Below are 25,670 nucleotides of genomic sequence, written 5' to 3'. Positions count from 1 at the left end.
CTAATGATATAAATTGACTTTGCTAAGTACTCCATCTTCGGCTAAAATGTTATTGAACATTTTGCTAATACTTATGAATAGGCGGAATTGTTACCAGAGCTACAAAATAATAGATTTTGTAGTATTCTAGAATCGATCATCATTCTATATATATATTAATAGAAATTGTTATAAAGATTTGTGATGTAGTTTGAATGTCTTAAACCATTTGTGTTGATAACGTTAATATGACATTCAACGAGTGTTTTGTATTCATCTCCTCTGTCTTTAGTATATTTTGACATTTATCTTTCTTAATCAGAAACATAAATACTCGTCGGATACATCTTCGCGCGTTGTGTCTCAATAGAAAGAAGTATCCATCAAGAAAATAATTGTACTGTTGACATGATCAACAACTGCATCTAGCTTGATCATATTCGACATTGTAGTTTGAATATCTTAAACCATTTGAGTTGATGACATTTCAACGGTTGTTTTGTATTCATCTCATCTGTTTTTAAGTATATTATGAGATTTACTTCACTTATGGAGTGCAAAAATCACATATAGGAGAAACAAAAGTAAAATATAATGAAATATCCGGAAGATGAACACAGCAAAACCCACAGTTTTATATGTCATGAAACATAAACGACTATATAAAATAAAATTATGATATACAACAAACACTCGGGAAAATGGTCAAAGTCACATTGGATTTTTTTAAAAAAGAATATGTAAATACTCGTTGGATTCATTTTTGCAACTGTGACTCAATAGAAAGAAATGTGCAAGAAAATAATGGTGTTGACATGATCAGCAGTTGTATCTTGATCATATTTGACATACTCAGTTATCCTTTCTTGCATTTACCAGAAACTATGGTTTACAATGATTCATCGAAGTTGATTTTCCGGATAGCAACCAAAATTAAAGCCACATAGAGTACAGTCTTAACTCGAGCCTCACCATTGAGTAACACAGTATCTAACTCAGATTTGAGAATACAATATATAATTGCAATTTCGAATCCCGTTCAAATTCATGGTTTATGATCACCAAGCAATTCAATATCTTCTGTAGCAAGAATTATTCTTAATAACATATCTTTATTGTTTGTATAGTCAAAACTGTAACCATCTATATTCCCCTGTTACACAACCGGAGATGTACCGGAAATTTTGAAGGAAAAAAAAAAAAAAAAAAAGAAGAATGTACAAACTTAAAAACTCCGATGTCAGAGAACTATCTCCACCAATCTGGTATTTTCAGCCGCCTACTTCTGTGTAAAGCAAGCTTGACAGCAGGAACCTTATTCTTCACCTGTCTCCATATCATATTGACTGAATCATCCTTCTTTGGTGGGTACTGAAACTCAAAGTGATGAGAAATGCTTCGAAGCTTCAGCCACATTTTTGTCCATTTCTCTTTTGAAATGCCCCTGAGCCCATCGATCAAGTAGCCTGGTTGCAGAGCCTCGTTCACTGAGAAGAAGATTGAGAACTCTTTGTAGTCTATTTCGCTTTCAAAGGGTAGCTCGAGTCTGTCACTCACAATTACAGGAATGCAGTGGCTCACAATGGCATCAAATAGACGGCAAGACGACGGAGTATCACCAGCAGGGTGTAGGCAGAATTTTGATGAACGCATTTGTTCAGCAGACTAGTATAACCAAGAAAATTTTGAAGTATCAGATGGAAATAATATTCCCAGACCGAAGAACGATAAGGAATTGGAGGTTCCAAACATCCAACTTTCATATTGTTTTTAGATGAAAAATATCAACTTCTCATGATTTAAAAGATATGTCCGGACATTGACAACTTTCATGTGCAAAGTAACCACTATTTTAACTTACAGCTTTGAAGCCTTCTTCTGATGCACTGCCCTCCTCGTAGATTACATCTTTCATTCCTGTGAACATATTATGCAGCTGGGCACGAATTTTTCCTTCCTGCCAGGTTGATATTACTATGTCAGCCGTATGGTTTATTCAGTAAAGAAAGGACAAAACATAACTCCGTATTGTAGATTATCATACATCCTTCCTCTTAGTCCTCCCGCGAAAGAAGAGAAGTGTCTTTCGAGCCTCGAATGGGTCTCCCTGATCTTCACTGGTATATGATTCTATCATATGAGGATAGGGAGCAACAACATCTTTTGATAGTCGAGAAATGTTCATGATGCGACCAAAATCAGCCACAATGAAAATGGAAGCATTAACTTGATCACGATACTGTCTAAAAGCATTTGGATGATGAATAGGAATAACATGATCTTGTCCACCGGACCTTTTCCAGTGATCCGATGCTTTTATAATATTAACCATCTCGAGCTGCAGTAAAATGAACAGTGCTCAGCTCTATTAAATAATAAGAAAGATTAACATCTGAAAACCATAAATTCTAATAAGTTACCTCTGATACATCTCTAATTAAGTAAAAACAATCAAACATGTCTAGAAAATGGACTGACGTAAGGACTGGTTTAAATGATGAGGTCGGCAATCACTCATATCTAACAATCTCCATTTGACTAGGACTTGGGAATAATTCAGAGAAAATGCTTGATTCCAGTTTTATGACTTAAATGCAGCTATAATGATTCTATCATAAGAAGATTGCATTTTGATGATACAAAGCATAATGTTTTCAGCTACTCAGTAGAACTTTTGTCCAAACAAGAAAAGATGAGACCAAAAGGAAGTTTCCACTTTATTCAAACATTCTGTCAAACAGTATGCCACAAAAAAAAATGGCATTAACGTGGCTTTGTACTCAATTCACAAAGGAACCATAAAAAAATCATACTACATCTCAGCTTCACGGAAAATCATCCCATGGTGTGCTTTAGTTAATAATATTAATTGATGCTCTCAAAATAATAATAATAATAATTGATACACATCATACATAGAATTACAGATTTGACAATTAATCATTTTACCTGGCGAGCCATGCACACGCTTATGTACTCGAATTTTTATGGTTGTTAACCATAGCTAAACTTAAAGATAGGAAACTCATTTCAAGACACAAATTAAGACGAAGAAAAGAATTTCACCATTTTCGACAAGCTCAATAACTAACTTCATATGATCCAACTGAAACAATAAAATCAAATACAATTATACAAAATGTACATAATGTCAAGGCAGTACTCAAATATGCAATCCAGACAAATATAAAAGAACACAAGTGAGTGCCCATCACATCAATTCATGAATACAAATACAACACAGAAAATAATCTTTTTTTAAAAAAAAAAAAAGAAAAGGAAAAAAACCCCACCTGCAGCTGCTCGTCGACAGTATTCAACTCGGCCATATTCCGCACATGAAGATTGAAACTAAGCGAGGAAAAGAAGGGCACGAAAAAAACATCAGCTAACTCTGGATCCTTAACACGAACCGCTTCCCGGGTGGAACCCGAATCATCATTCCCCTCGTACAAAAGCGAGGCCATCATCCAATACTCCACGCTGTGCTGTTTTCTGAGCCCATCGTTCCACCTCCACATGGGCAAATTCGATGCAGTCACCAGTTCACTGTCGGGAAAAGTGGGGTCCATCAACCCCACATTAAAACGCGGAGGCAAATCGTACATGTACACGCGGAGAGGTGGCGCTTGAGCTCGGCAAGGCGCAGCATTATTGAGCTGGGGCAAGAAAGATAGGAACTGGGATTTGTAATCGAGAGTTCCGGCGAGGAGTAACGAACCGAAGAGTAGCGGAATGCATAGCGAAAAGCATATCAAGGTCCTGTTTATCGATTTTTGCATTTGTTAAAGCAGCTGGATTTTCAGAGAGAATCCCGCGGGCCCAAAGGAATGGTGCAGATTGGATCGGAGGATAAACAGTAAATAGCTGATCTCGAGAATTGCCGTGTTCTTTTCTTGTTTGAATTTTTAACTTTGGATTGGGGACAAAACAAATTGGAATTTAGGGATTTGAATTTGATACAGAAGATTGTTGTTCGCACAGTATCCAATCAGTGAAATTAGGGATTTTGCAATAGCAGAAAACCACCACAGATCTAGCTTACAAATTACGTTGAATCTCATTTTCAGGTATTTAATAATAAATAAATAAATAAATAAATAATGATGATGATGATGATGATGATGATGATGATGATGATGATGATAAAATTTATTATTATATATTTAAACTAATAAATCTCATCCACGTTTTACGACGGTTTTGAAACATAGGAAAGATTCGTTGTTAATTTTAAAAAGTAAAAATAAAAATTTATGATGTAGATAAAAAATATAAAGTTGTTATAAAATAAAGGATAAACTAATCAAAAAATATGCAAAGAAAACATGTAAATTTAATATATCAAAAGTATTACATAAGTGACCTATTTATAGGTACAAGAAATTCTCGAGTATGGTAACTATGCAATTACAAGGAATTGATATTATCTTGATTTTTTACCATCTCTTGAAGATTTGTTCGATCACCCAAATCTTTGACATCCATAATATTGTAACACTCCCCCTTGGATGTCATTCGACGGATGTGCCTCGTTAAAACCTTACTAGGAAAAACCCAATGGGATAAAAATCTAGTGAAGGAAAAAGAGTACAACATCCCTCATTATTGCTAAATTGCCTCGTTAAAAACCTTGTCATGAAAAACCACTTGGGAAAAATCATGGACTAGGAAAAAAGAGTGCAGTTTGGATTAACTCCCCCTGTTGCGAACATTACTTGAAATCTCTAAGTCGCCTCATTCCGATTTTGTACACCAATTTCTCAAAAGTTGATGTGGGCAATGATTTTGTGAAAAAATCGGCAAGGTTATCACTTGAGCGAATTTGTTGAACTTCAATATCACCTTTCTTTTGCAAATCATGGGTGAAAAAGAAATTGGGGGATATATGTTTTGTCCTATCACCTTTGATGTATCCATCTTTCAGTTGAGCAATACAAGCCGCATTGTCTTCGTAAAGTATTGTAGCTAAGTTTTTAGTAGAAGACAAGCCGCATTCCTCTTTAATATGATGAATCATCGATCTCAACCAAACACATTCTCGACTGGCTTCATGGATTGCAAGTATTTCTGCATGATTTGATGAGGTAGCGACCATGGTTTGCTTCGTAGATCTCCAAGATATAGCTGTTCCACCATAAGTAAATAAGTACCCAGTTTGTGATTTTCCTTTATGTGGATCAAATAGATACCCAACATCTGTATAACCAATCAATTAAGAATTAGAGTAAAATAAACCCAAATCATGAGTGCCCTGAAGATATCTAAATAAATGTTTAACTTCATTCCAATGCCTTCGTGTAGGAGAAGAACTATATCTTGCCAACAAATTTACAGCAAATGATATGTCCGGTCTAGTACTATTAGCAAGATACATCAATGCACCAATTGCAATAAGATATGGTACTTTTGGACCAAGTAGTTCTTTTTGCTCATCACGAGGTCGAAAAATATCTTTTTTCACATCAAGGGATCGAACAACCATGGGCGAACTCAATGGATGGGCTTTATCCATATAAAATCGCTTCAACACTTTTTCTGTATATGTGGATTGATGGACTAAAATTTCATCTGCCAGATGTTCAATTTGTAAACCAAGACAAAATTTTGTTTTGCCTAAGTCTTTCATCTCAAATTTCCTTTTCAGGACATCAACTGTCTTTTCAAGTTCTTCGGGACTTCCAATGATATTTAAATCATCGACATATACAGCAATAATGACAAACTTTGATCCATTCTTTTGAATAAAAACACATGGAAAAATTGGATCATTTTTGTAGCCTTCTTTCAACAAATAGTCGCTAAGTCTCTTGTACCACATGCGCCCAGATTGTTTTAGTCCATACAAGGATCTTTGTAGTTTAATGGAGCAAACGTTTGCAAAATTTGAAGCAAATGCTTCTGATATCTTAAATCCTTCAGGAATTTTCATGTAGATATCATTACAAGTTTTCCGTACAAATATGCAGTAACAACGTCCATAAGACGCATTTCAAGTTTTTCTTGTGCGGCCATGCCAAGAAGATATCGGAATGTAATTGCATCCATCACAGGAGAGTACGTCTCTTCATAATCAATACCGGGTCTTTGAGAAAAATCTTGTGCTACTAATCGAGCTTTGTATCTAGTCACTTCGTTTTTCTCATTTCGTTTTCGTACAAAAACCCATTTACAACCCACGGGAATTACCCCTTTTGGTGTTTGGACAATAGGTCCCAAAACCTCACATTTTGCTAGTGAGTTTAACTCTTCTTGTATTGCCATTTTCCAATTTGGCCAATCATGTCTATTACGACATTCAGTAACAGATTTAGGATTTAGATCATCATCTTCATTAACAACATCAAATGCCATGGCATATGCAAACTTATTGTCGACAATAATTTCTGCTTGATTTAATCGTTTCCCCGTTTTGACATAATTTATCGAGATCTCTTCATTGTCAAGTACTTGAACTTCATTGGGGATTTGATGATCAACTTTTTCAGAGTTATCAATCAATGAATCAGATATCTCAATATGTTGATTCATATTATTTGCTCCTTTTCTTTTTCGTGGATTTTTGTCTTTGGATCCAATTGGTCTACCACGCTTGAGTCGAGCAATTGACTCATCATTTGATATTTCTTTGGGAACATCAATATGTGCTGGAGCACTAGCAGCCGGTAAGTATGACTTAGTCACCCTTTTCACATCACTAAATGCATCAGGTAATTTATTTGCAATATTTTGCAAGTGGACTATTCTTTGAACTTCAAGTTCACATTCACTTGTCCGATGATCAAATTGATGTAGTGATGCATTCCAAGTTAATTCACTTGGTGATCTCATATTTTCTCCCCCTAATGTTGGAAATTTTGTTTCATCAAAATGACAATCGGCAAATCATGCCGTGAAAATATCTCCCGTCGTGGGCTCTAAATATTTGATAATCGATGGAGAATCATATCCCACATATATTCCCAATCTTCTTTGAGGACCCATTTTAGTGTGTTGTGGTGGACTAATTGGAACATACACCGCACACCCAAAAATTCTTATATGGGAAATATTAGGCTCTTGGCCAAAAACTAATTGTAAAGGGGAGAATTCATGATAACTAGTAGGTCTGATGCGTATAAGTGTTGCTGCATGCAAAATAGCATGTCCCCAAACTAACGTGGGGAGTTTCGTTCTCATCATTAATGGTCTAGCTATTAATTGGAGACGTTTAATCAATGACTCAGCGAGACCATTTTGTGTAAGAACATGAGCAACAGAATGTTCAACAATTATCTCAATTGACATGCAATAGTCATTAAAAGTTTGGGATGTGAATTCACCGACATTATCAAGACGAATCCTCTTAATGGGATATTCTGGGAATTGTGCTCTTAATCGAATTATTTGAGCCAATAATCTAGCAAACGCTAAGTTGCGAGATGATAGTAAACATACATGTGACCATCTTGTTGATGCATCAATCAAAACCATAAAATATCTAAATGGTTCACATGATGGGTGAATTGGTCCACAAATATCATCTTGTATTCTTTCCAAAAATGTAGGTGATTCAATACCAACTTTAGTCGGTGAAGGCCTAATAATTAATTTGCCTTGAGAACATGCATCACATGAGAATTCTTTAAAATTTAGAATCTTCTTGTTCTTTAATTGATGCCCATGTGAATTCTCTATAATTTTTCGCATCATTGTAGAACCAGGATGTCCCAAACGGTTATGCCAAGTCATAAACGTATTCATATCAATGACTTTCTGGTCAACTGTGGCATTTATCTCTACTACATTTATTTTTGTGTAGTATAAGCCAGAAGTAAATGTCGGTAATTTTTCAACAATGTATTTCTTTCCCGACATTTCTTTCGTAATAAAAAGATATTCTTTTCCTTCCTGTCTTACAGTCTCAATATGATATCCATTCTGTCGGATATCTTGAAAGCTCAATAAATTCCTTTGAGACTTAGGAGAGAATAATGCATTATTGATAATAAAATTTGTCCCTCCATGTAATATAATATTTGCTCTTCCGGAGCCTTCAATAATGTTTGTACTACCACAAATTGTGTTGACATTACTTTTTCTCATTTGCAAATATGAGAAATATTTATCCTTCTTAAATATAGAATGCGTTGCGGACTATCAACAAGACATAAATCTTCATCATTGACTTCATGTCCAAAGTCCATATTCTATTCAAAATAATAGAATTAATAAGAATAAAAAAATTCATAATAAAGACAATATGAAATAAATAACTTTTATTCATAATAAAAACAATTAAACCAACTTAATATTGTCTTAAATAAAAATAACTCAAAAACATTAAATAAATCAAAACATATAACTAAACGATAGATAAAATATTTAATAATTCTGCACGCTGCCATCTCCAATCAAATGATCAATTCTCCCATCTGAGTCTTCAAAGAAATCAGAGACATCGAAAGGTGCTGAGAAGGATGGGACTTGGATTAAATCTTCACCTTGATAAATAAAATTAGTCTCTATATCTCTTGCCTTTTCTTTTGATGCTTGGTAGAGATCAACAAGGTGTTTGGGTGTACGATAATTTTGATACCAATGCCCTTTTATTCCACATCTATAGCACTCATTTTCTGATTTCTTTGGCATATTATTTTGACCGTTCAACTTTCTTTGCTTGGCCATTACCCCATTTTTGATAATTTGTATTCTTTTGATTGCTATGACTATAGTCACGTGGCTCTTCATGCCCACGATTATACGGATGAAAGCGTCCTCGACGGCGCTCACGGCCATGTCCACGTCCACGTCCACGTCCATGACCATGACCACTACCACGACCAAATTCGGTCTTATTTTGTTTTCTTTTTTCATCATGCATCGCCACATTCACTTCAGGGAATGGGTTGGCTCCAGTGGGATGGATTTCATGATTTTTCATCAATAATTCATTATTTTGCTCAGCCACAAGTAAACATGAAATCAATTCAGAATATTTTTTGAAGCATTTCTCTCTATACTGCTGTTGCAGGAGAACATTAGAGGCATGAAACGTGGAATATGTTTTTTCCAAAAAATCATCATCAGTTATTTTTTCTCCACACAATTTCAATTGTGAACTGATGCGAAATAATGCAGAATTATATTCACTTACAGACTTAAAATCTTGTAAGCGCAAATGCATCCAATCATAGCGTGCTTTTGGGAGAATCACCGTCTTTTGATGGCTATATCTCTCTTTCAAATTATTCCACAGATCAAGAGGATTTTTTATCGTCAAATACTCAATTTTCAAACTATCATGAAGATGGTGACGAAGACATATCATAGCCTTTGCACGGTTTTGCGGTGATTCATTATTTTCATCTTTGATTGTATTTCCAATACCCATAGCATCTAGATGTATTTCAGCATCTAGTATCTAAGAGAGATAATTCTTGCCGGAGATATCAAGAGCGACAAATTCAAGCTTTGAGATATTCGACATGATGAAATCTAAAAAAAAAAAAATAATTAAGAATCATATAATATTCATCAATAAAAATCTCTAAACATAATTATAATATATACATGTAAACTGATGTTTTATGAAATAATAGTAGATTAAAAGGGAACAAAATATGGATGGTCCATATACTCAAGTTCACGTAATCATGCCATGATTCAAGAATAGGACAGAAGAATTATACATGATAGTGTAAGCCATAAATGAATTAATTAGCATACGGATAACATTCAAGAAGTAACTTAAGAATTTGAAAGTTGGTGATGGTGGGTGGCGTCAGACGTGGATAAAGAAAATGATAATCTACAAAATTATTATACATCAAATTCAATACGAGACACTCAAAGTTGGCGGTGGTGGGTGACGTGAGTAAGATGTGCCGGAGAGATAATTATATGAAAACCATGAAATTGAAAAACATTAGCAAAATCGTACTGATAACGTGTTATAAAATAAAGGATAAATTAACCAAAGAATATGCAAAAAAAACAAGTAAATTCAATATATCAAAAGTATTACATAAGTGATCTATTTATAGGTACAAGAAATTCTCGAGTATGGTAACTATGCAATTACAAGGAATTGATATTATCTTGATTCTTTACCATCTCTTGAAGATTTGTTCGATCACCCAAATCTTTGACATCCATAATATTGTAACAAAAGTAATATTTTTTAATCAGGATCACGATTGTACATATCTTACCCATTAATACAAAACATTTATATAACCAATGAAAATATGTAATTTCTTAACTCCCACATAATTCCTTATATACTAACTTTGTTTCACTGATTTATGCTACATTTTTTTTTCCATTCCAAATATATAGTCTAGTTTTCATATTTAATGTTATCTCTTATTCTTTTATCAATTTACCCATATTGAATTAATATCATTAACTATTTATACAATCATTTTATTCTATTAAAATCTTTATTATTTTTTTTTGAAACCTATTATAATCTTTATTAAAGAATGGTAAAATGAGAAATTGCTTTCTAAAATTTATTTTTCAAACATTTTTTTTAATCTGTGTGAAAAACACCGATGAGAGAGTATATATGTATATCACGAGAAGCAATAATAAGTTATTATGACATATTGCAAGCATCAAAATAGAGGAATGTGGTTGTTGCGATTTTGTAGGAGCATTGGTCTTATTTAACTTCAAGCATATTTTAACTTTTGAGCCAATTTACAGGCCCTCCCAACATGGACCACATAAGATTTTTCGTGTGAAACAATGGGGACAACATGAAAAATCAGATGTGACTTAATCCAATTTACATTTCGATAAGTTCATTTGAGTAGTTTTTTTCCCCAAACATTGATTATGTTTGACATGTACTAAAAAGTACCATAATCATAAAACATAAAAGATATTGTCGGAAAGGGTTGAAATCCATCGTCCCTGGAGACGATAATCTTTTATTCCCCCTGATCAAAAACCAATCACCATGAGTGTTTTCAAGCTCCTGGAAATCACCATAATCTCGGCACAGGACCTTCCCCCCGTGTCCAAAATGTTGCGAACATTCGCCGTGGCCTACATCAACCCCGACCATCGGTTATCCACCGCGGTCGACCATCGGGGAAACTGCAACCCCACCTGGAATCACAAAGTAACGTTCAAGGTGGACGAAAGATTTCTAAAATCCAAATCCTCCTCAGGTATCACCATCGAGGTATACAATGTCGCGTGGTTGCGTGATCTCCCAATAGGCACCGCGCATCTTATGATCAACAGTCTGTCACCATCGCTGCATAAGAATCCATCCCTTCGACGTGTTTCGCTCCAAGTTCGTCGCCCGTCGGGGCTTCTGAAAGGAACCCTGAATGTTGGAATCCACCTTGTCGACTGCAAGGTTCCAGCCTTGAACGAAATCAGCCATTCCGGAATAGGAAACGAAGAGAGATTAGAATGTGCTAATCAAGACGGTGAAAAGGAGCATTGCATTATTGAGGATTCGACAGGCCCGGAAACAAATCCAGGACCCCGAATATTCGCATCAAAATCTGAGGAACTGACTCAAACCCGCGACGAAAAAACGACGAGCTTGCCGACAGAACGTGATAACACCTCCATTCACCTTCTGGAAAAGGTGAGAGAATGGTCGTATTCCAACGACAAGGAAGAATACGGGAGCTCTGAAAGGGGAAAAGAAAAGGAACATCGCATTGTTGAGGATTCTGAAGGCCCGGAAACAAACCCAGGCCCCCAAATCTTCGAATCGAATTCCGAGGAACCGACTCAGACCCATGAAGAAAAAACCAGAAGCATGCCACCAGAACCTGATAACACCTCCATTCACGGTTCTGAAAACGTGAGGAAATGGTTGTATTCCAACGACAACGAAGAATACGGGAGCTCTGTATTCGAAAATTGGACGGAAACAGGAGAGAAAAGTGAAGAAGAAGTGCAGTTGAAACCCAAAAGCGTCAAAAGGAGATTAACAGACGACGACCAAATCCCATTGAGAAACGGTAAGAAAGCAGGCCATCACAAGAAAGGGAGTCCTCAAGGGAAAGGGCTGCTTTCATGTTTCGCAAATGCTTACGGGTTTCAGTTCAGCTTCATTTGCGGGTCTAAGAAATTGAAGAAGAAGATGAAACAGCATGGCCATAAGAATACACACAACTTTACTTTGATTTCGCGTCCATAACGAAATCTCGCAGGTTTCTTTCATAATACAAGACTCATTCCTGGATTCTTGATTATGTCATTGTATTTGGAACACTGCTCAATTCTTTCTTATCGTTGATTAGATAACCTGGTCTCAGAAATTAGTGTTTACTACATGATATCGCTTTCATTGTTCATATTAATTTTGGTGAATTTTCTTTTTCGCTGCCTTCTTTAGGCTTGAATCACTTTATTGCATGATTCTTTACAAAATGTATATCATTTATTTGGTTTCAAGTGACTTCAATGTGAGAAATTTAAACCCATCAGAATGACAATGTTACGAGTTTACAATGATAATTATAAAGGAATTCGAAATCCAAGAATACACAGTTATACAAACAAGTGCAATTAATAAAATGATGGATTTGAAAATTTTAAATACTATCTTCTCCAATGGATATGCTTTCCCTCCTTTTACTCTCCCAACGAATCTATGATTAATTCTAGACCGCAAGTAAAAAAACATTGTAGTACAATGAAGATTTGACCATTTATTGCAAGATACAAACCGAATTATCTTTCAACGTCACGAATTTGGCGATATTATTTCACTTATTTACATCAGAAGAAGAACAAAGTAAAGGTGGGTCAGGCATACCCTCTCATTTTTCTTTCGAGTTCAATTGTCCACCAAGTAGGATAAGTCCTGCCGTTGCAACAGCGGACAACACCGCCGAAGAATAGAAAATTGCGAGTAAAGTTCCACGCAGCGACTACATGGTTACTATTTCATGATTATTATCGGTTCAAAAACAAATTTGTAATGAATCAATGATATATTTAACACCTTAGCCAGAAGCAAAGCATTGTCATTAGCATACTCTAAGGAGCTCTCTGGTGTGCTTTGGATGCCTTGACCTAGTTGCCATGAAAGAATTCTGTTTTTGGAGTTTCACAACGAGAAATATAAGTCTCTAAAACTTCGTAGAATGAATGGAGAGTCACAAGTCAATAGGAATGATTACCCAAAAACAAAGCCAATGCCAGCTCCAATATATGCCTTTTCTGGAGTAAGTTCAACCTGAAGCTCGCCAAACTGCAAGATACACATCTTGTGTACTAATCTGTAGTGAACTAGTGAACCAAACACTATGCTAACGACTGACTCTTACCTTAGGCATATCCGAGTTAACCTAACATGAGTGTGTTTTTGGAGGTTGCATTCTGGTTGGTTTTACAATATAAATATTTTGATACGACGTCATCTCATGTAAGAATGTAATGAGTAATGTCACATCTTATGTACATTTCTTTAGTAGCCCCTGTTGTATTTAAAAATTTTAAAATATGATGTACTATGTTAGAATATATCATAATATTGTATTTGGGAGTGACATAAGGTCAAATTAAATATAATGTTTATGTATGGAAATGTGAATGGAATGAACTTCTTTGGCAGAATATAGTGCGTGATGGTTTTGTTTTCAGAGATAGAAAACATGGTTCTAAAAAGAAATTAATCACGGCCTATGAACTGCAAAACATATATACCTTCAGCATCCTCGATTCCTGTTTAGGCTTTTCATTGCCTACATCGGCTACAGGACTTGCAGACAATAGCTTTCCTGCATTAATCATCACTTTGGCGATCTGCACTGATTAAGAAATATCCAAAAATCATTATAGAATAGAAAGAAAATCATTTGCCCATTAACCACTCTCCAACAAGAAAATCCAGTCAAGGCATCAAAATTTGTAAATATCCTCAAGGATCAAGACATAAAATTAGATAATTGCACACAAACTACAGAAGTCATAGTAAAAATGGCTATAAAGTGTGATCAAGCATTTTCAAGTTTAATGCACAGTAACAATGATCATGATGATCTCAACTCCTCAAAATTTATCATTTTATCTCCATCTCAAAGTGTTCGAGCTCTTCCCATATATTCACAATAAGATTACAAACAAATGTCTTTTTAATGATATAATATAATTGCTATAGTAATATGGTTGAAAGAATATGCGCAAACAGATAGTTCTATGTGCAAAAAAATAAACAAATTTTGTGAAAGTATTTTACTCTGTTTTACGTTGACATTGCACAAGTTCACAATCGTCTCGACCCACAAAACACACGGAAAACATGACACGAAGAAGAAGTGGAAATAATAATTAAGATAGTACCAGCCTGGAATCTAAGATCAAAAAAGTTGAGAACAATTTTGGGATTAGCAAGTGCAATGCAAACATTAAAAACAACAAATAATACAATGGCACTCATACGTCCTCATTTCCTGCCATGCGGGTGAAGCATCGCCTTGCTAAAACTGAAGCAAAAAAATTTCTGTTCTTACCTTTTGAAGTTCACCCTGACCATATTGACCCATCGACTGGAACCTCCTTCCAGCAGACACTAAGCGCTTTCCAAGCGCTAACTAACAACAACAAACAATAAGTGAAAAGTACATGGTATAATAAATTGGGAAACTTAAAACACCATAATACTACAAACTAGCAAAAAAAATGTATCTGTAGACTTGCCTGATTTATTAAAGCCAGTAAGGGAGCCCACTAACAAAGGGAGCTCGCTCACTAGTTTTGCTGAAGTAGAAGTTTCTGCACGTTCCCATGCTCGACTTATATCTAACAAAGTCTGTCCCATCTGTTCACCACACTGCATTACGAAAAACAAAAGTCAAGACAAGAGTAAGTAATGCTTGGTTTTTACAAATGGGCTACTGCAGTGAGCTAAATCCTGCCGATAGCCCACCATCGCCCATATATACCCTCTATCCCTGTCTATTGTACACAGGTACACTAGGTCACAACTAAGTCACTTGAAGTTATAGTACGAGTATTTGGATTATAATTTATATGAGTAAGATATTAAAAAAAAAAAAGGCCAATTAGAAATCTACAGCATATGGATTTACAGATTCTTCAGAATTTGAACTTTATGCAGTCATAGACTCATAATATGCGGTCATAATTTAAGATTAATAAGAACGTGGGTACACTATATCACAAAGCAAATTACTTGATGTTCTAAAATGAGCATTTGGATTAGAATTTGTATTTGCAAGATACAAGCGTCAATTAGGAATCATCAACACATGGATCCCTTGCTTTCGTTTCATAAAGATTCGAAGTGCAAAAGAACTGACCTCATTTTTAACAGGACCGTTCGAAAGATCAAAGGCTGCATCATTCAGCTTCAAGATTTGCATATAGAAATAGTCAGACTTTCCATGTGATAAGAATCTCTATACACAAAAGCGTAAGGGAAAGTATCACAAGAAAAAAATAGAACAAAATCAGGTAACTGTTTTCTTCTAGACAAAACAACCGAAAAAAGTACAACATCCAAAGGTCCTCACAAAGATCTCCGAAGTGCTATACAGAACGTCATCGCTGCCTGGCCAGAGCACAAATTATTTTTTCCCAAGTTACAAGAACAGACTTTATGGTATCCAAATTCCAACTTGAATTAACAAAGTAAGTCGTTCCAAGCAGTAGCATGCATTATTAGAAAAAAGATACAATCTCAAGCTAACTTCCCAGTAGCACATTTCTTCTACAAAGAATAAACTCACATCAAGGCGAAGATCCTGCGGTAGCTTCGATAAGTAATCCGAAGGGAGAACAAAACAATCCTGCATGTCCACCAAAACAAAATCACTAAAATAGGAGTTAAACATCAAGCCAGAGTAGCATATTGATATTCTACACACTCTCACGCAAATATAAGCACAGAAGCAAAAAAATTCAACTTTCAAGGAAAAAGGGTATAAATATCCCGGTGCATACTGCGAGTTCCTGAAGGAGAATTTGCGGGTCGGAGTCCAGGGACTTGGGGGAATCAGACGATTCTGTAACAGCAAACGGAACCATTTTCAGGGATTTGAACTTGAAGGTTTTGCAATGAGGGAAAGAGGGGATATTGCGGGGATTTGGCGAAATGTTGGACCCAAATGTGGAAGAGAATTTGCGGAAGGGAGGCTGAAGATGAAGAACGGGAATCGCCGCTGTCGCCATTCCAAGTGGTGGTTGTGGAAAGCCTGTATAGCTATGTTGGGATTGGGTTTCTTTTTTTTTTTTTTAATTTGATTGATAACAAATAAAAATATATATTATATTATATTTTTAAAAGAAAAATGAATCAATAAAAAATTTATTATATTATTTTTTTCCCAAATTAAAATATTTATTAATTATCGAAAATAATTATATTTTGGCTCTTCATATTGAATGGCAAATTAAGAATCGTATAATTGCATTTGAAAGTTGAAACATCAGATTTAATCCAAAGTAACTTTGTTTTTCATCTTTACATACACCTACAATCTACACATACAGTTACGCAAACATGTAAATTTGGTAGGAAATTGGGATGGCGAAAAACCAGAAATACATTCGTCTATTAAGAGAAAATCACGAACCTCGAAGAGTGAACATAGATATTTTGATAATAAAAAAGTTTATCCAATGTGTACCGAAGAGTAGGTACTCTGTCACACGGGTTAAAATGTGATTAAAAAAACAAAATCAAACAAAACAAAACAACATATACATTGAAAGTAAAATGCACATTTTTGCAATAATAATATGAGTAACACCAACTTTTCCAAATTCCAATAGAATATAACTGCCATTTCCTTACCCTGTTTGATGCTTTTGGTGTTCAAAACTAGGTACAAATACAATAGCCCCTTTTACCAAAATACACAAAACTAGAAAAACACAGTGGGAATCAGCAGAAAACATGGTTGGAAATAGCATAACCCTACAATCTTGAAGAAGCGTAGAAGACGAAAGAATTTGCATTTTGATGGGTCTTTTTTGTAGGTATATATTTATATATATCATCCACTTAGCTTATTGACAATTTGGGTTCCTCCCAGGCCCACCATAGTAAAAATGAGTGCCCCATTCCCCATTGCGAGAGCTCACTATGTTGTAACAATTCGAGTTCTCCGCAAGAACCGAGATATCTTGGGCCGTGCTTAGGCTGTTGTCCGAGTCCACGATCTCGAGATTCCGAAAATAGCTAGCTTTGCCAAATCCGTCCTCCGCGAACTGGCCTGAGCCCATCTGAGTCGTCGTGTGTTCGTCGTGGGTCCCGGAGTTCACGATCTCCCCTCCCCACTCCACCATCGTGGCCCGGTCCGCTAAGTGCGTGAATAGCTCGTTGGGCCAGTAACCAACTAATGTATTGTCACCGAATCTCATCCACCAGTTCCCTAATTTTGGATCCTATGTGGTGCGCAAGTGGTTAATTGTCAAAATAACAATGTTATAGACCTTGCCGACATTTCGACGAAAAAGAACTAAAATTATGAAACACGTCGAGTTATTAAGTACATTAAGACTTAATAAACGTCTGGATCGTGAACATATATATAAATGATAATATCGTAGAATTTATGGTGTTATATATGTACCTTCCATATGAGAATGGTGATATCAAATTGATCTCCACCCATGGATGACACTGGAGAAATAGCAGCGCCTATGGCTATTCTACTGTTTGTTTGCACAAATCCGGAGCACAGAAGATTGTAGCATCCTGTTGCTTGGTATGCATCACTCTGCCATCAAAATGCATGCATAGTTAGTTATTTTATATAAACTAAAAATAGTGGTATATATAATTTTTATACTAAAAACTTTGGCGTTGGATGATGTTTTTTAAAAAATATTTCTCATACTAAAAAAAAATTGATTTAGAAAGAGGGGCCCCTCTTTCAGGCTATATCTGTTTAGTATTTTTAGCCTCAAAATTTTCACCATTTTCACGTACTTTAACTACACAGACACTCCCTTCGATTAGACTAGAAGCACATAAAAAACAGAAATAAGGGGGAAAAAATAGTGGTGGACACTGATAATTAATTCACTTTACCGGACCGAATAGTGAAAAAATCACTTTTTTTTGTGAGTTATTTTCTTCCCAAAAAATGTAAACCCTCTCTCCCACTCATTTAGACTACATTTTCTTTTTCATTCGTCTCGAATATATAGTCTAATTTTTAATGTTATATCTCATATTGTTTTACTAATTTATCTATATTAAATTAATATCATTTCTCATAGTATTGCTGATTTTTCTTCTTCTTCTCATTCATCTTTTGTTTGGATGAATGGTGAATTTCCATTGTGGTTGGTTGGGCTTGTAATGACTGATTATATTGAATAAAATACAAGTTTCTGCCTCAAAAAAAAAAAATCTTCATTAAAAAATGGTAAAATTGGAAATTGTTTTTTAAAATTTAGTTTCTCAAATTTATGTGAAACACACAGGTTCGCAGATTAAATCCGTGTATTTTCCCGTCAAAAAAAAAAAATACGTGTATTTTGATCAAATTCTTGGATTCTCTCCGATAAAACCACCTTTTCAATGCTAGAAAGGACATTCATAAACAGTACGAAAAATTTAATGCATTGGATTGGATCGAATGACTAGTCGAATGCATTTATATTTATTTATAATAATTATTAGTAAAAAAATTAAATGACATGTCAGTAAAAGTTATTTTTGCCCATAATTATCAATACTATTATATAAAAGGTCTACTGTATTAACTAATTTCAAAACACCAAAATTCATTATTACATAATTATTCTTCTTATCCACTATCTCACTAAACCTCTCACTGATTACCCCATTTTTTGCTTTCAAAAAAAAAATTTACATATAAAAAACCTCTATTTTACACATACAAAGCATATGTATTTTTCACTAATATTGTATAATGAATCTTAATCTTTCATTTTTAAGTTAACTATGATGATCCCACAGATATTTATTTGTCAAACAAATTGATTCTGATTATATAAAGTAAAAAATAATTTTTTTTTATAAAATGGGTCGATAAATATATCCGTTTCACAAAACCAATTTATAAAATTTATAATCTCACAAGAGTTTTTATTAATTATATAAGGTTAGAAATACATGGACGACTTTTGACTAGTACAAAACTTGGCCCTCTTTACATCACATGATTATTATTTCAAGTACTAAGTAGCAACAAGTTGATAAAAATATATTTTTTTACGATGCACCTATTTTTATTTATGATATCTTGTTCCAAGATTATAATGACTCTATTTTGATTCAATCATGATTTACGTTGGTGTGCTAAAAAAAAATAAGAAATCAACATATGACATTTTGTCAAATAAAAAAAAATCAACATATGACATAGAGTTGGTGGTCCAAATTTCGATTTAGAAATTGGTATAATGATATGTACATCATGAAGTTGATCTAAGTAAAATTTGAATTAATATTTGAAAATTAAGATAAAACAATAATTTAGTTGACCTGGAGTTACAAATCGTGCTCAAAGTCGTTGATTATGAAGCTTTGACTTTTAACAAGGATTCCCAAAATACATTAGTTGTTTTTTTTAACTATTCTACTAATTGGTGTCATATTAATCTATTATGATTAATTTAATACCTCATCCGTCTTAATTATATAGATTTATTTTATTTTTTGGTTGCCATAATATATAATCCAGTTTCAAAATTCATTATCATCTGTTTTTTTTGTTTTTATTAATATTATATTTGTTTCTTGATCCATGTGAAAAAAGTAAAAAATTATATATTTTTTGATATATTTGAAATGGGGGGAGTGTATCGAAAAATAAATTTTTACAAATTAAATATGAAACCTAATTAAGATATATAATAGTATAATATTATGAAAAATAGTTTAATATAAATATTATAATCCGGAAATCAAATACTTGAGAACTAACCGTCCAATAGGTGAAAAGTCTTGGCCTGGTGTCACCATAAAGCTCAGGACTAACCTGACTAGTGGAACAATCCAAGTTTCAGAAATTCAACTCAATTATTAAATTAAATTAAATTAAACAAATCTATAAATAAATGCTTCCCTGCGTGTGAAATGAACTTTCATAATTAATGCATTAAATATTTGACCCCATTTCGAATTCCCAAAATATTTATTATGGGATTTGTAAAATATAATGAATGAATCATCAACAATAATTTAATATATCGGCCCGAAGTTCGACTTTATAAATCAAGAAATATGATTTTGCATATCAAAAGCTACAACACAAGGCGAGTCACGTTTTGATATAAAATTTGGAACGAAATATCGAGTTCGAACTTAATTATATTTATCACAATAAATAAATAATGGAAGAAGTACCTGCCAGCCAGCTTCTATACTGTTGAGATCCGACCCATCAAAGGATCCGGAGAGAACCCATATTTGAGACAGGCTAAACTCGTTGACCGTCTCGATGGATGGGTCCCACACGTTTATAGTAGCCTTCGCTCCATACACCTCGTCAGACGCCGTCGTATAGGCTATGGCGTGCTTCATCAAAATTATTATTAAACATTAAATTATTAAATATTTTTATTTCTTTTTATCTTAAATAATTTACTCTATTATATAGTACTTTATAACTCAATATATATATATATAATTCTAAGATGCCGTGGGAAGAAGGGATTGACCAACTTGCATTTAGGACTCTAGAGTGTCCTATCACAATCACACATCCCACAAATGATTATGCTAAATTATTATGTAAAAGTAGGTGGAAAATGGTTCATGAAATTTCAAGTTCTCCAAATTGAATGACATTAATGTTCTTGAACATGATATTGTCGAGAGTTATTACTATACATTCCGTCTCCATCATTTTTTTGACTCCAAACACATGTAGAAATTCAACATCAAGATCATATGTATACACGATGCGTGTGTGTTTAAACGTAAAATATTATATCTATATTGATCGTTTTGGACATCATTCATTGAGAAGACGGGTAGGATATTCTAAATACCTCATGGCCATTGCCGCTGACAATGTCCGGCGCATCGACCGAGTTGATACGGCTAGCAAACGGCGCCATTCCGGTGGCCCTCTGCTTCTTACCAAAATCATACAAAGATTTAGCCCTCAGCACATCAGGCGTTGTACTCCGCCTTACGGGTATTGTACCTTTCGGGCATCTTTGCCCCTCTCGGTGCCACATTTGCCAATCAGCCCCTCTCATCAATCTTTCATCAAAGCTATCAGCTGTACTGTTATTTGTTTCTCCACTAAATCCATCTGTTTTCACAGTTTTCATCACCTTTGGCATTTCTGGCGGAACCCTCTGTGATTACACAATAAATAATCATATTTCATTATTCAAGTATAAACTATAAAGTTTTTTTTCTCTTCATTTAGACTCATTAAGCCACATTGGATCCAAACTAATCCGAAATCGACTAGGGTCGGACCCATTATTAACAAGAAGTATATATCTTCCTAGAACATGTATAGGTAAACTAACACTAGTAAAATATATCGATTAAACAATAAATGTTTGTCGACAACTTATAGTTCATCTGACATCGAGATCGGACGGACAGATCATCTAGACAATGTTTAGGTGGAGACTAATTCCCTAATTGGATCCATTAATTGTTTGTGTTGTTTTGACAATATGATTTGTCGGAACTATTAAAGATCGGAGGTAGTTGGTGGTTGGATAAGTAATTAATAATCCAAGAAGAAACAGCTGAAAGTTTGCTTTACGATCCATCAAATTATTAAATAGCAATCCACTTTACCCTTCCTAGCTTATAGCTAGACCACATTTTGTGTCCCTATTTTGTGAAATATAGAGACAAATGTAATCAGGGTTGGACTCATCATAAGGGAGCAAGGCATAATAATTTAATTAATAATTACCCATCCGGTGAAAAAAAATTCCAACTTTTACAAATAATTTTCTAAAATATTTTGAAATTCTTGAGTCCGCCCCCGAATACACACGACACAATTCAGTAGTAAATAATACCTGGATCTTGTGCATCTTTAGGAGGGGATGATCCAGAGCTGGCTGCTTTCTTTTGTGTATACAATCTATGATATCTCCATCCGGGCTCTGAAAAAACATACATAAATACCGTGATACGTCGATTCGATTCATATATACAATTGAATTAACATGAAAGTTAGAGCTGCAGGTGAGATGCCCCCACTTGAATGCTAAACTAAATACACAATGTATAGCTTTAATTACCTGAATGGTGAAAAGAGGAGGCTTGTTGATCTTATCCAAATGCCTCTGAATCCTGGCAAGTCTCAAGGTGCTGACTTGTTTGTATCTAGTGTAATTCAAAGAAGTGGAAAGGGCCATCGTTTTCTTGGAGAAAAGCAGGAGGAAAAATGGCAGAAAGACGAGAAAAACAGAGCAGATCTCAAGAATAGTGTTGCCTCCACTACTGTGACTCGGACAAGAAAACCTCCCTTTTCTCACCACAACAACGCTTCCCATATCTCGTACGTTAAATGCCCAAAGAACAACTATAACTTGTCTTAATTAATCCCTCTCCATTGTACGTGTTGCTGCTAGAATCAAATCAACCCCCACCAAATACAGCCCAACACAGAAAGCAAAACTACCACAGAGAATATATATATATATGACTCCTCTATATATTCACTCTCTCTCTCTCTCTCTCTCTCAAGAACACACACGCAGTGTGCGTGTGGGAATGGTGGTGTTCTGCATAGAAATCGTGATTCCCTGCTGCTGCTGCTGCTGCTGTTGTTCTTGCATGGGATTTATGTATCTAACAATGACATGTGTGTGTGTGTGTGTGTGTAAATGTGTGCTTAATTTAATTTACAGAGTGGAAAGATTATTAATAAGAGTGGAAAAAAGGGGAAAGAAAAGTGGGAATGAGAAAGAGTATAATCAAAGGGTATGTTGTGTTGTGTTGTAAATGATCCAAACCTACCACACCTTCATTGTTTCAGAGTTGCTTACATGCATACACTCTCTCTTCTTTATGGCAACCCCACCCTAACATCAATTTAATATATGCATCTGCCTCCCCCACCAAACATTTTTAGCCATTAATTTCCATCTATATTACTGCCTTTCTCTTTTTTTTTTTTTTTACACGACAACGTTTTCATACAGATCAAGAAAATGTTTGGAATGATATATTTTGTAAAGAAATTTCTGATCTGTTTGAAATGATATATTTTGTAAAGAAATTTTTCATTTTGCGCTTGTTTAAAGGAGATTTTGATGGGATAAAAAAAAATCATACAAGTAGTTAATGGTTTTAATTTAATTGGGATGGATTGTTAAAACATAGAGAAAATAATAATGAATGTGAAAATTATGTACGGAGAAAGTATTATATATACATCCAACATTAGTATAATATTTATTTCGCTTCATTCCTCTTCTTTTGATTATTTTCTTTCCTTTGAAGGTCTGTCTACTTGTTTTGCTTTGTCTTTGCTTGAGGGGTACTTGAATTTGATGGGAGAATGACTTGATTGGAAGTCATAAAGAAATTTAGCAATATTCACATGTTTTTGGTATGGTTTCTTTATCATGTTTTCATAAACGTTTGTATTGGATGACCAATAACCATTATTTAGGGGGTATTCGATTGAACTTTTAACTCAACTCAAAAGTTATGGAAATTGGTTTTGGTAGTGTTTTTAAAAAAAATGTGGTTCGGAATATAATTTGGTGCCCGATAAAGTGTTATTTAGTAATGATTGGCAAAATTTTAAAAGTGAAAAAAAAAAGGATCTTTTAGACAATCATAAAGAATTTGTGATTCTATAATGATTATGTTTTGAATAATTGATTTTAAACACGAAATAAAGATTTGTCTGATATTTTTTTTTTAACTTGGATATATATCTGACTAATCTTGGAGAAGGTGACATTTGACCTTGGTTAATTTATTTCCCTGGTAAAATTCGAATGTAGTTATAATTTATAAATCTGGACACTCTTGAAGTAAACTTTCGTCAAGTTGGAATTTGAATTTGTTACCATTATGTTTTCCTCTAATAAATATTTTATTGCAATGTCATGTTTTCGCAGCCAAATTGTTTGAAATCTAAAACATGTATTGATAAAATTATGAATGTTCAGTTGAATTTAACCAGGATTGAGGTCCCAAAACAATTAATCCTTAAATTCTTATCTTAAAAAAATAAGTTTTCATTAAATTTAAACTTAATGTGTTTCTTCCTCCAATAAAATTCTGAGTTCAACCATGGTTTAATTTAACTTGTTTACATTTTTTTAGAAACAAATGTAAAGCATATATTCTATTGTTATTATTAACATACAATTTTTAAATATATATATATATATATATATATATATAAATTAATTCTTTCGAGGTCAATTTCTTGACCTCCAATTCACGTCTAGTTTACTGTAGATGGTGTGGTCGTGTGGATAGGAAGTAACGACACTGTCTTCGAGTTACAATCAAATCCTGTGGAAGGTGACCATGTAGTACATATTACTCAAGAAAGGGATGGAAGGGCAACAATAACATAATTTTTAATTTTTAACATGCGATTGAAATACGTCCTGGATCGTTTCATGTCACTAGTTAATTTTGTGAGACGAAACTCTTACTAGATCAATCCATAAAAATGTATTATTTTTCAACTTTAGAAATGAATCGAGTAGACCTATTTCACGTATATAAATCTGTTGGATCATCTCACATGCATGAGACCTCATCTTTAAAATTATGATCCAAGTAATTTTTTATTTTATTTATTTTTCTGAAAAATATGGTCCGAGTAATATTTTATCATTATTGATATTAGCAATTTTATAACGTGTCATCTGATTTTCATTATACTAATTTTATTTTAAATTAGTTAAAAAAAACTTATTTATATGTTCTCTAGTTTGAATTTGTTAATAAAATTGGCAATCCCGTGGAGGAAAACTTCGGCAATTTTTTTTTACCACCCCAACAAGCCGAGATCTAAAATCGAGAAAATATATTTAAAAAAAAAAAAAAAAGCCTCCATACGTCGTTGACTTCCTCGTATCTTAATTTTCATCTAAATATTAATGAAATATAGACATTCGACAGCATCTAACAGCTTGGATTTAGTTAATTAACTCAAATTATTATTAAATATTAATAGAAGGGGGTTAGGAGTAATTTTAAAATATTGAAATGCTTTATTATTATAAAATAAAAATATATAATATGTTTAATATAAGGAAGAGTTTGGGGAAATTTTCAAATCTTACGTACATGGGGAGGCTCGTGTTCTATTAATAAATTCCCGTTATCCGTTAATTATATAATAATGTAATGATCTCGACGTAGAGTTGCAGGCTTGCAGATCCATTGGCTATTCCAATGACATAACTATCAATTAATTGAATAACACGAAGCATAACGTAACAAAGGTGAAAATTGTCGTCATAAAAAATAATCAAATAACACTTTTACACTTGAAAAAATATGCATTAAAAAGTATTGGGGATTTGAACGTAATATTCATCGTAATGAAGGCGTAACTGAGTTTCTTGTGGTATTCTTTGTTGAATAAAGCTAAAAATACATTCACTATTTCTTTGTTGAATAAAGCTAAAAATACCTTCACTATTCTTTTAGGTTTGATGAAAAATTATCATAGAAAAATTAACAATTGTGTTGTTTTTTTTATTTAAAAACAAAAACAAAAACAATAATAATAAATTGGAAAGTGCAGAATTCATTGCTGTTG

The 25,670-nt window shown here is 34.0% G+C and overlaps 3 protein-coding genes across 4 annotated transcripts; all 3 read right to left on the bottom strand.

The window, feature by feature from the left end:
• Window positions 1-1,022: 1,022 nt before the first annotated feature.
• On the bottom strand, window positions 1,023-4,025 carry LOC140871833 (probable arabinosyltransferase ARAD1). Its single transcript, XM_073274570.1, has 4 exons — window positions 3,273-4,025; window positions 2,024-2,317; window positions 1,841-1,936; window positions 1,023-1,644 (listed from the first exon to the last, which is right to left on the bottom strand). Exons 1-4 carry the CDS (start codon window positions 3,759-3,761, stop codon window positions 1,228-1,230), a joined length of 1,296 nt encoding a protein of 431 aa, XP_073130671.1. The 5' UTR covers window positions 3,762-4,025; the 3' UTR covers window positions 1,023-1,227.
• An 8,602-nt stretch (window positions 4,026-12,627) lies between these two features.
• On the bottom strand, window positions 12,628-16,175 carry LOC140872129 (uncharacterized). 2 transcript variants are annotated; one of them, XM_073274889.1, is made up of 9 exons: window positions 15,907-16,175; window positions 15,693-15,752; window positions 15,264-15,362; window positions 14,641-14,773; window positions 14,454-14,530; window positions 13,648-13,746; window positions 13,122-13,192; window positions 12,944-13,034; window positions 12,628-12,869 (listed from the first exon to the last, which is right to left on the bottom strand). In XM_073274889.1, exons 1-9 carry the CDS (start codon window positions 16,132-16,134, stop codon window positions 12,759-12,761), a joined length of 969 nt encoding a protein of 322 aa, XP_073130990.1. In that variant the 5' UTR covers window positions 16,135-16,175; the 3' UTR covers window positions 12,628-12,758. The 2 variants fall into 2 exon arrangements, with proteins under 2 accessions (XP_073130990.1, XP_073130991.1); XM_073274890.1 differs by having other exon boundaries at window positions 15,264-15,311.
• A 371-nt stretch (window positions 16,176-16,546) lies between these two features.
• Window positions 16,547-22,892, bottom strand: LOC140871701 (protein neprosin-like). The gene is made up of 7 exons (XM_073274353.1): window positions 22,168-22,892; window positions 21,943-22,029; window positions 20,938-21,252; window positions 20,291-20,461; window positions 19,869-19,922; window positions 17,541-17,687; window positions 16,547-17,352 (listed from the first exon to the last, which is right to left on the bottom strand). The coding sequence occupies exons 1-7, from the start codon at window positions 22,420-22,422 to the stop codon at window positions 16,975-16,977; spliced, it is 1,407 nt and encodes a 468-aa protein (XP_073130454.1). The 5' UTR covers window positions 22,423-22,892; the 3' UTR covers window positions 16,547-16,974.
• Window positions 22,893-25,670: the final 2,778 nt, after the last annotated feature.

The sequence above is a fragment of the Henckelia pumila genome, unplaced genomic scaffold, assembly GCF_033568475.1.
Source record: "Henckelia pumila isolate YLH828 unplaced genomic scaffold, ASM3356847v2 CTG_461:::fragment_3, whole genome shotgun sequence".
In the NCBI taxonomy this organism is placed as follows: Eukaryota; Viridiplantae; Streptophyta; class Magnoliopsida; order Lamiales; family Gesneriaceae; genus Henckelia; species Henckelia pumila.
This window is presented reverse-complemented; position numbering and strand designations above follow the sequence as displayed.

Coding starts and splice junctions, on each gene's coding strand:
- LOC140871833 (XM_073274570.1), bottom strand. CDS start 3,761: ATGCAAAAATCGATAAACAGGACCTTGATATGCTTTTCGCTATGCATT. Junction 1,937..2,023: donor GGAGGACTAAGAGGAAGGAT/GTATGATAATCT, acceptor TCAACCTGGCAG/GAAGGAAAAATTCGTGCCCA. Junction 1,645..1,840: donor CAGAAGAAGGCTTCAAAGCT/GTAAGTTAAAAT, acceptor TGGTTATACTAG/TCTGCTGAACAAATGCGTTC.
- LOC140872129 (XM_073274889.1), bottom strand. CDS start 16,134: ATGGCGACAGCGGCGATTCCCGTTCTTCATCTTCAGCCTCCCTTCCGC. Junction 14,774..15,263: donor ACGGTCCTGTTAAAAATGAG/GTCAGTTCTTTT, acceptor TTCGTAATGCAG/TGTGGTGAACAGATGGGACA. Junction 12,870..12,943: donor ATGCTTTGCTTCTGGCTAAG/GTGTTAAATATA, acceptor GTAACCATGTAG/TCGCTGCGTGGAACTTTACT.
- LOC140871701 (XM_073274353.1), bottom strand. CDS start 22,422: ATGGGAAGCGTTGTTGTGGTGAGAAAAGGGAGGTTTTCTTGTCCGAGT. Junction 21,253..21,942: donor TAAAGATGCACAAGATCCAG/GTATTATTTACT, acceptor GTGTAATCACAG/AGGGTTCCGCCAGAAATGCC. Junction 19,923..20,290: donor GTATAGAAGCTGGCTGGCAG/GTACTTCTTCCA, acceptor TCCACTAGTCAG/GTTAGTCCTGAGCTTTATGG.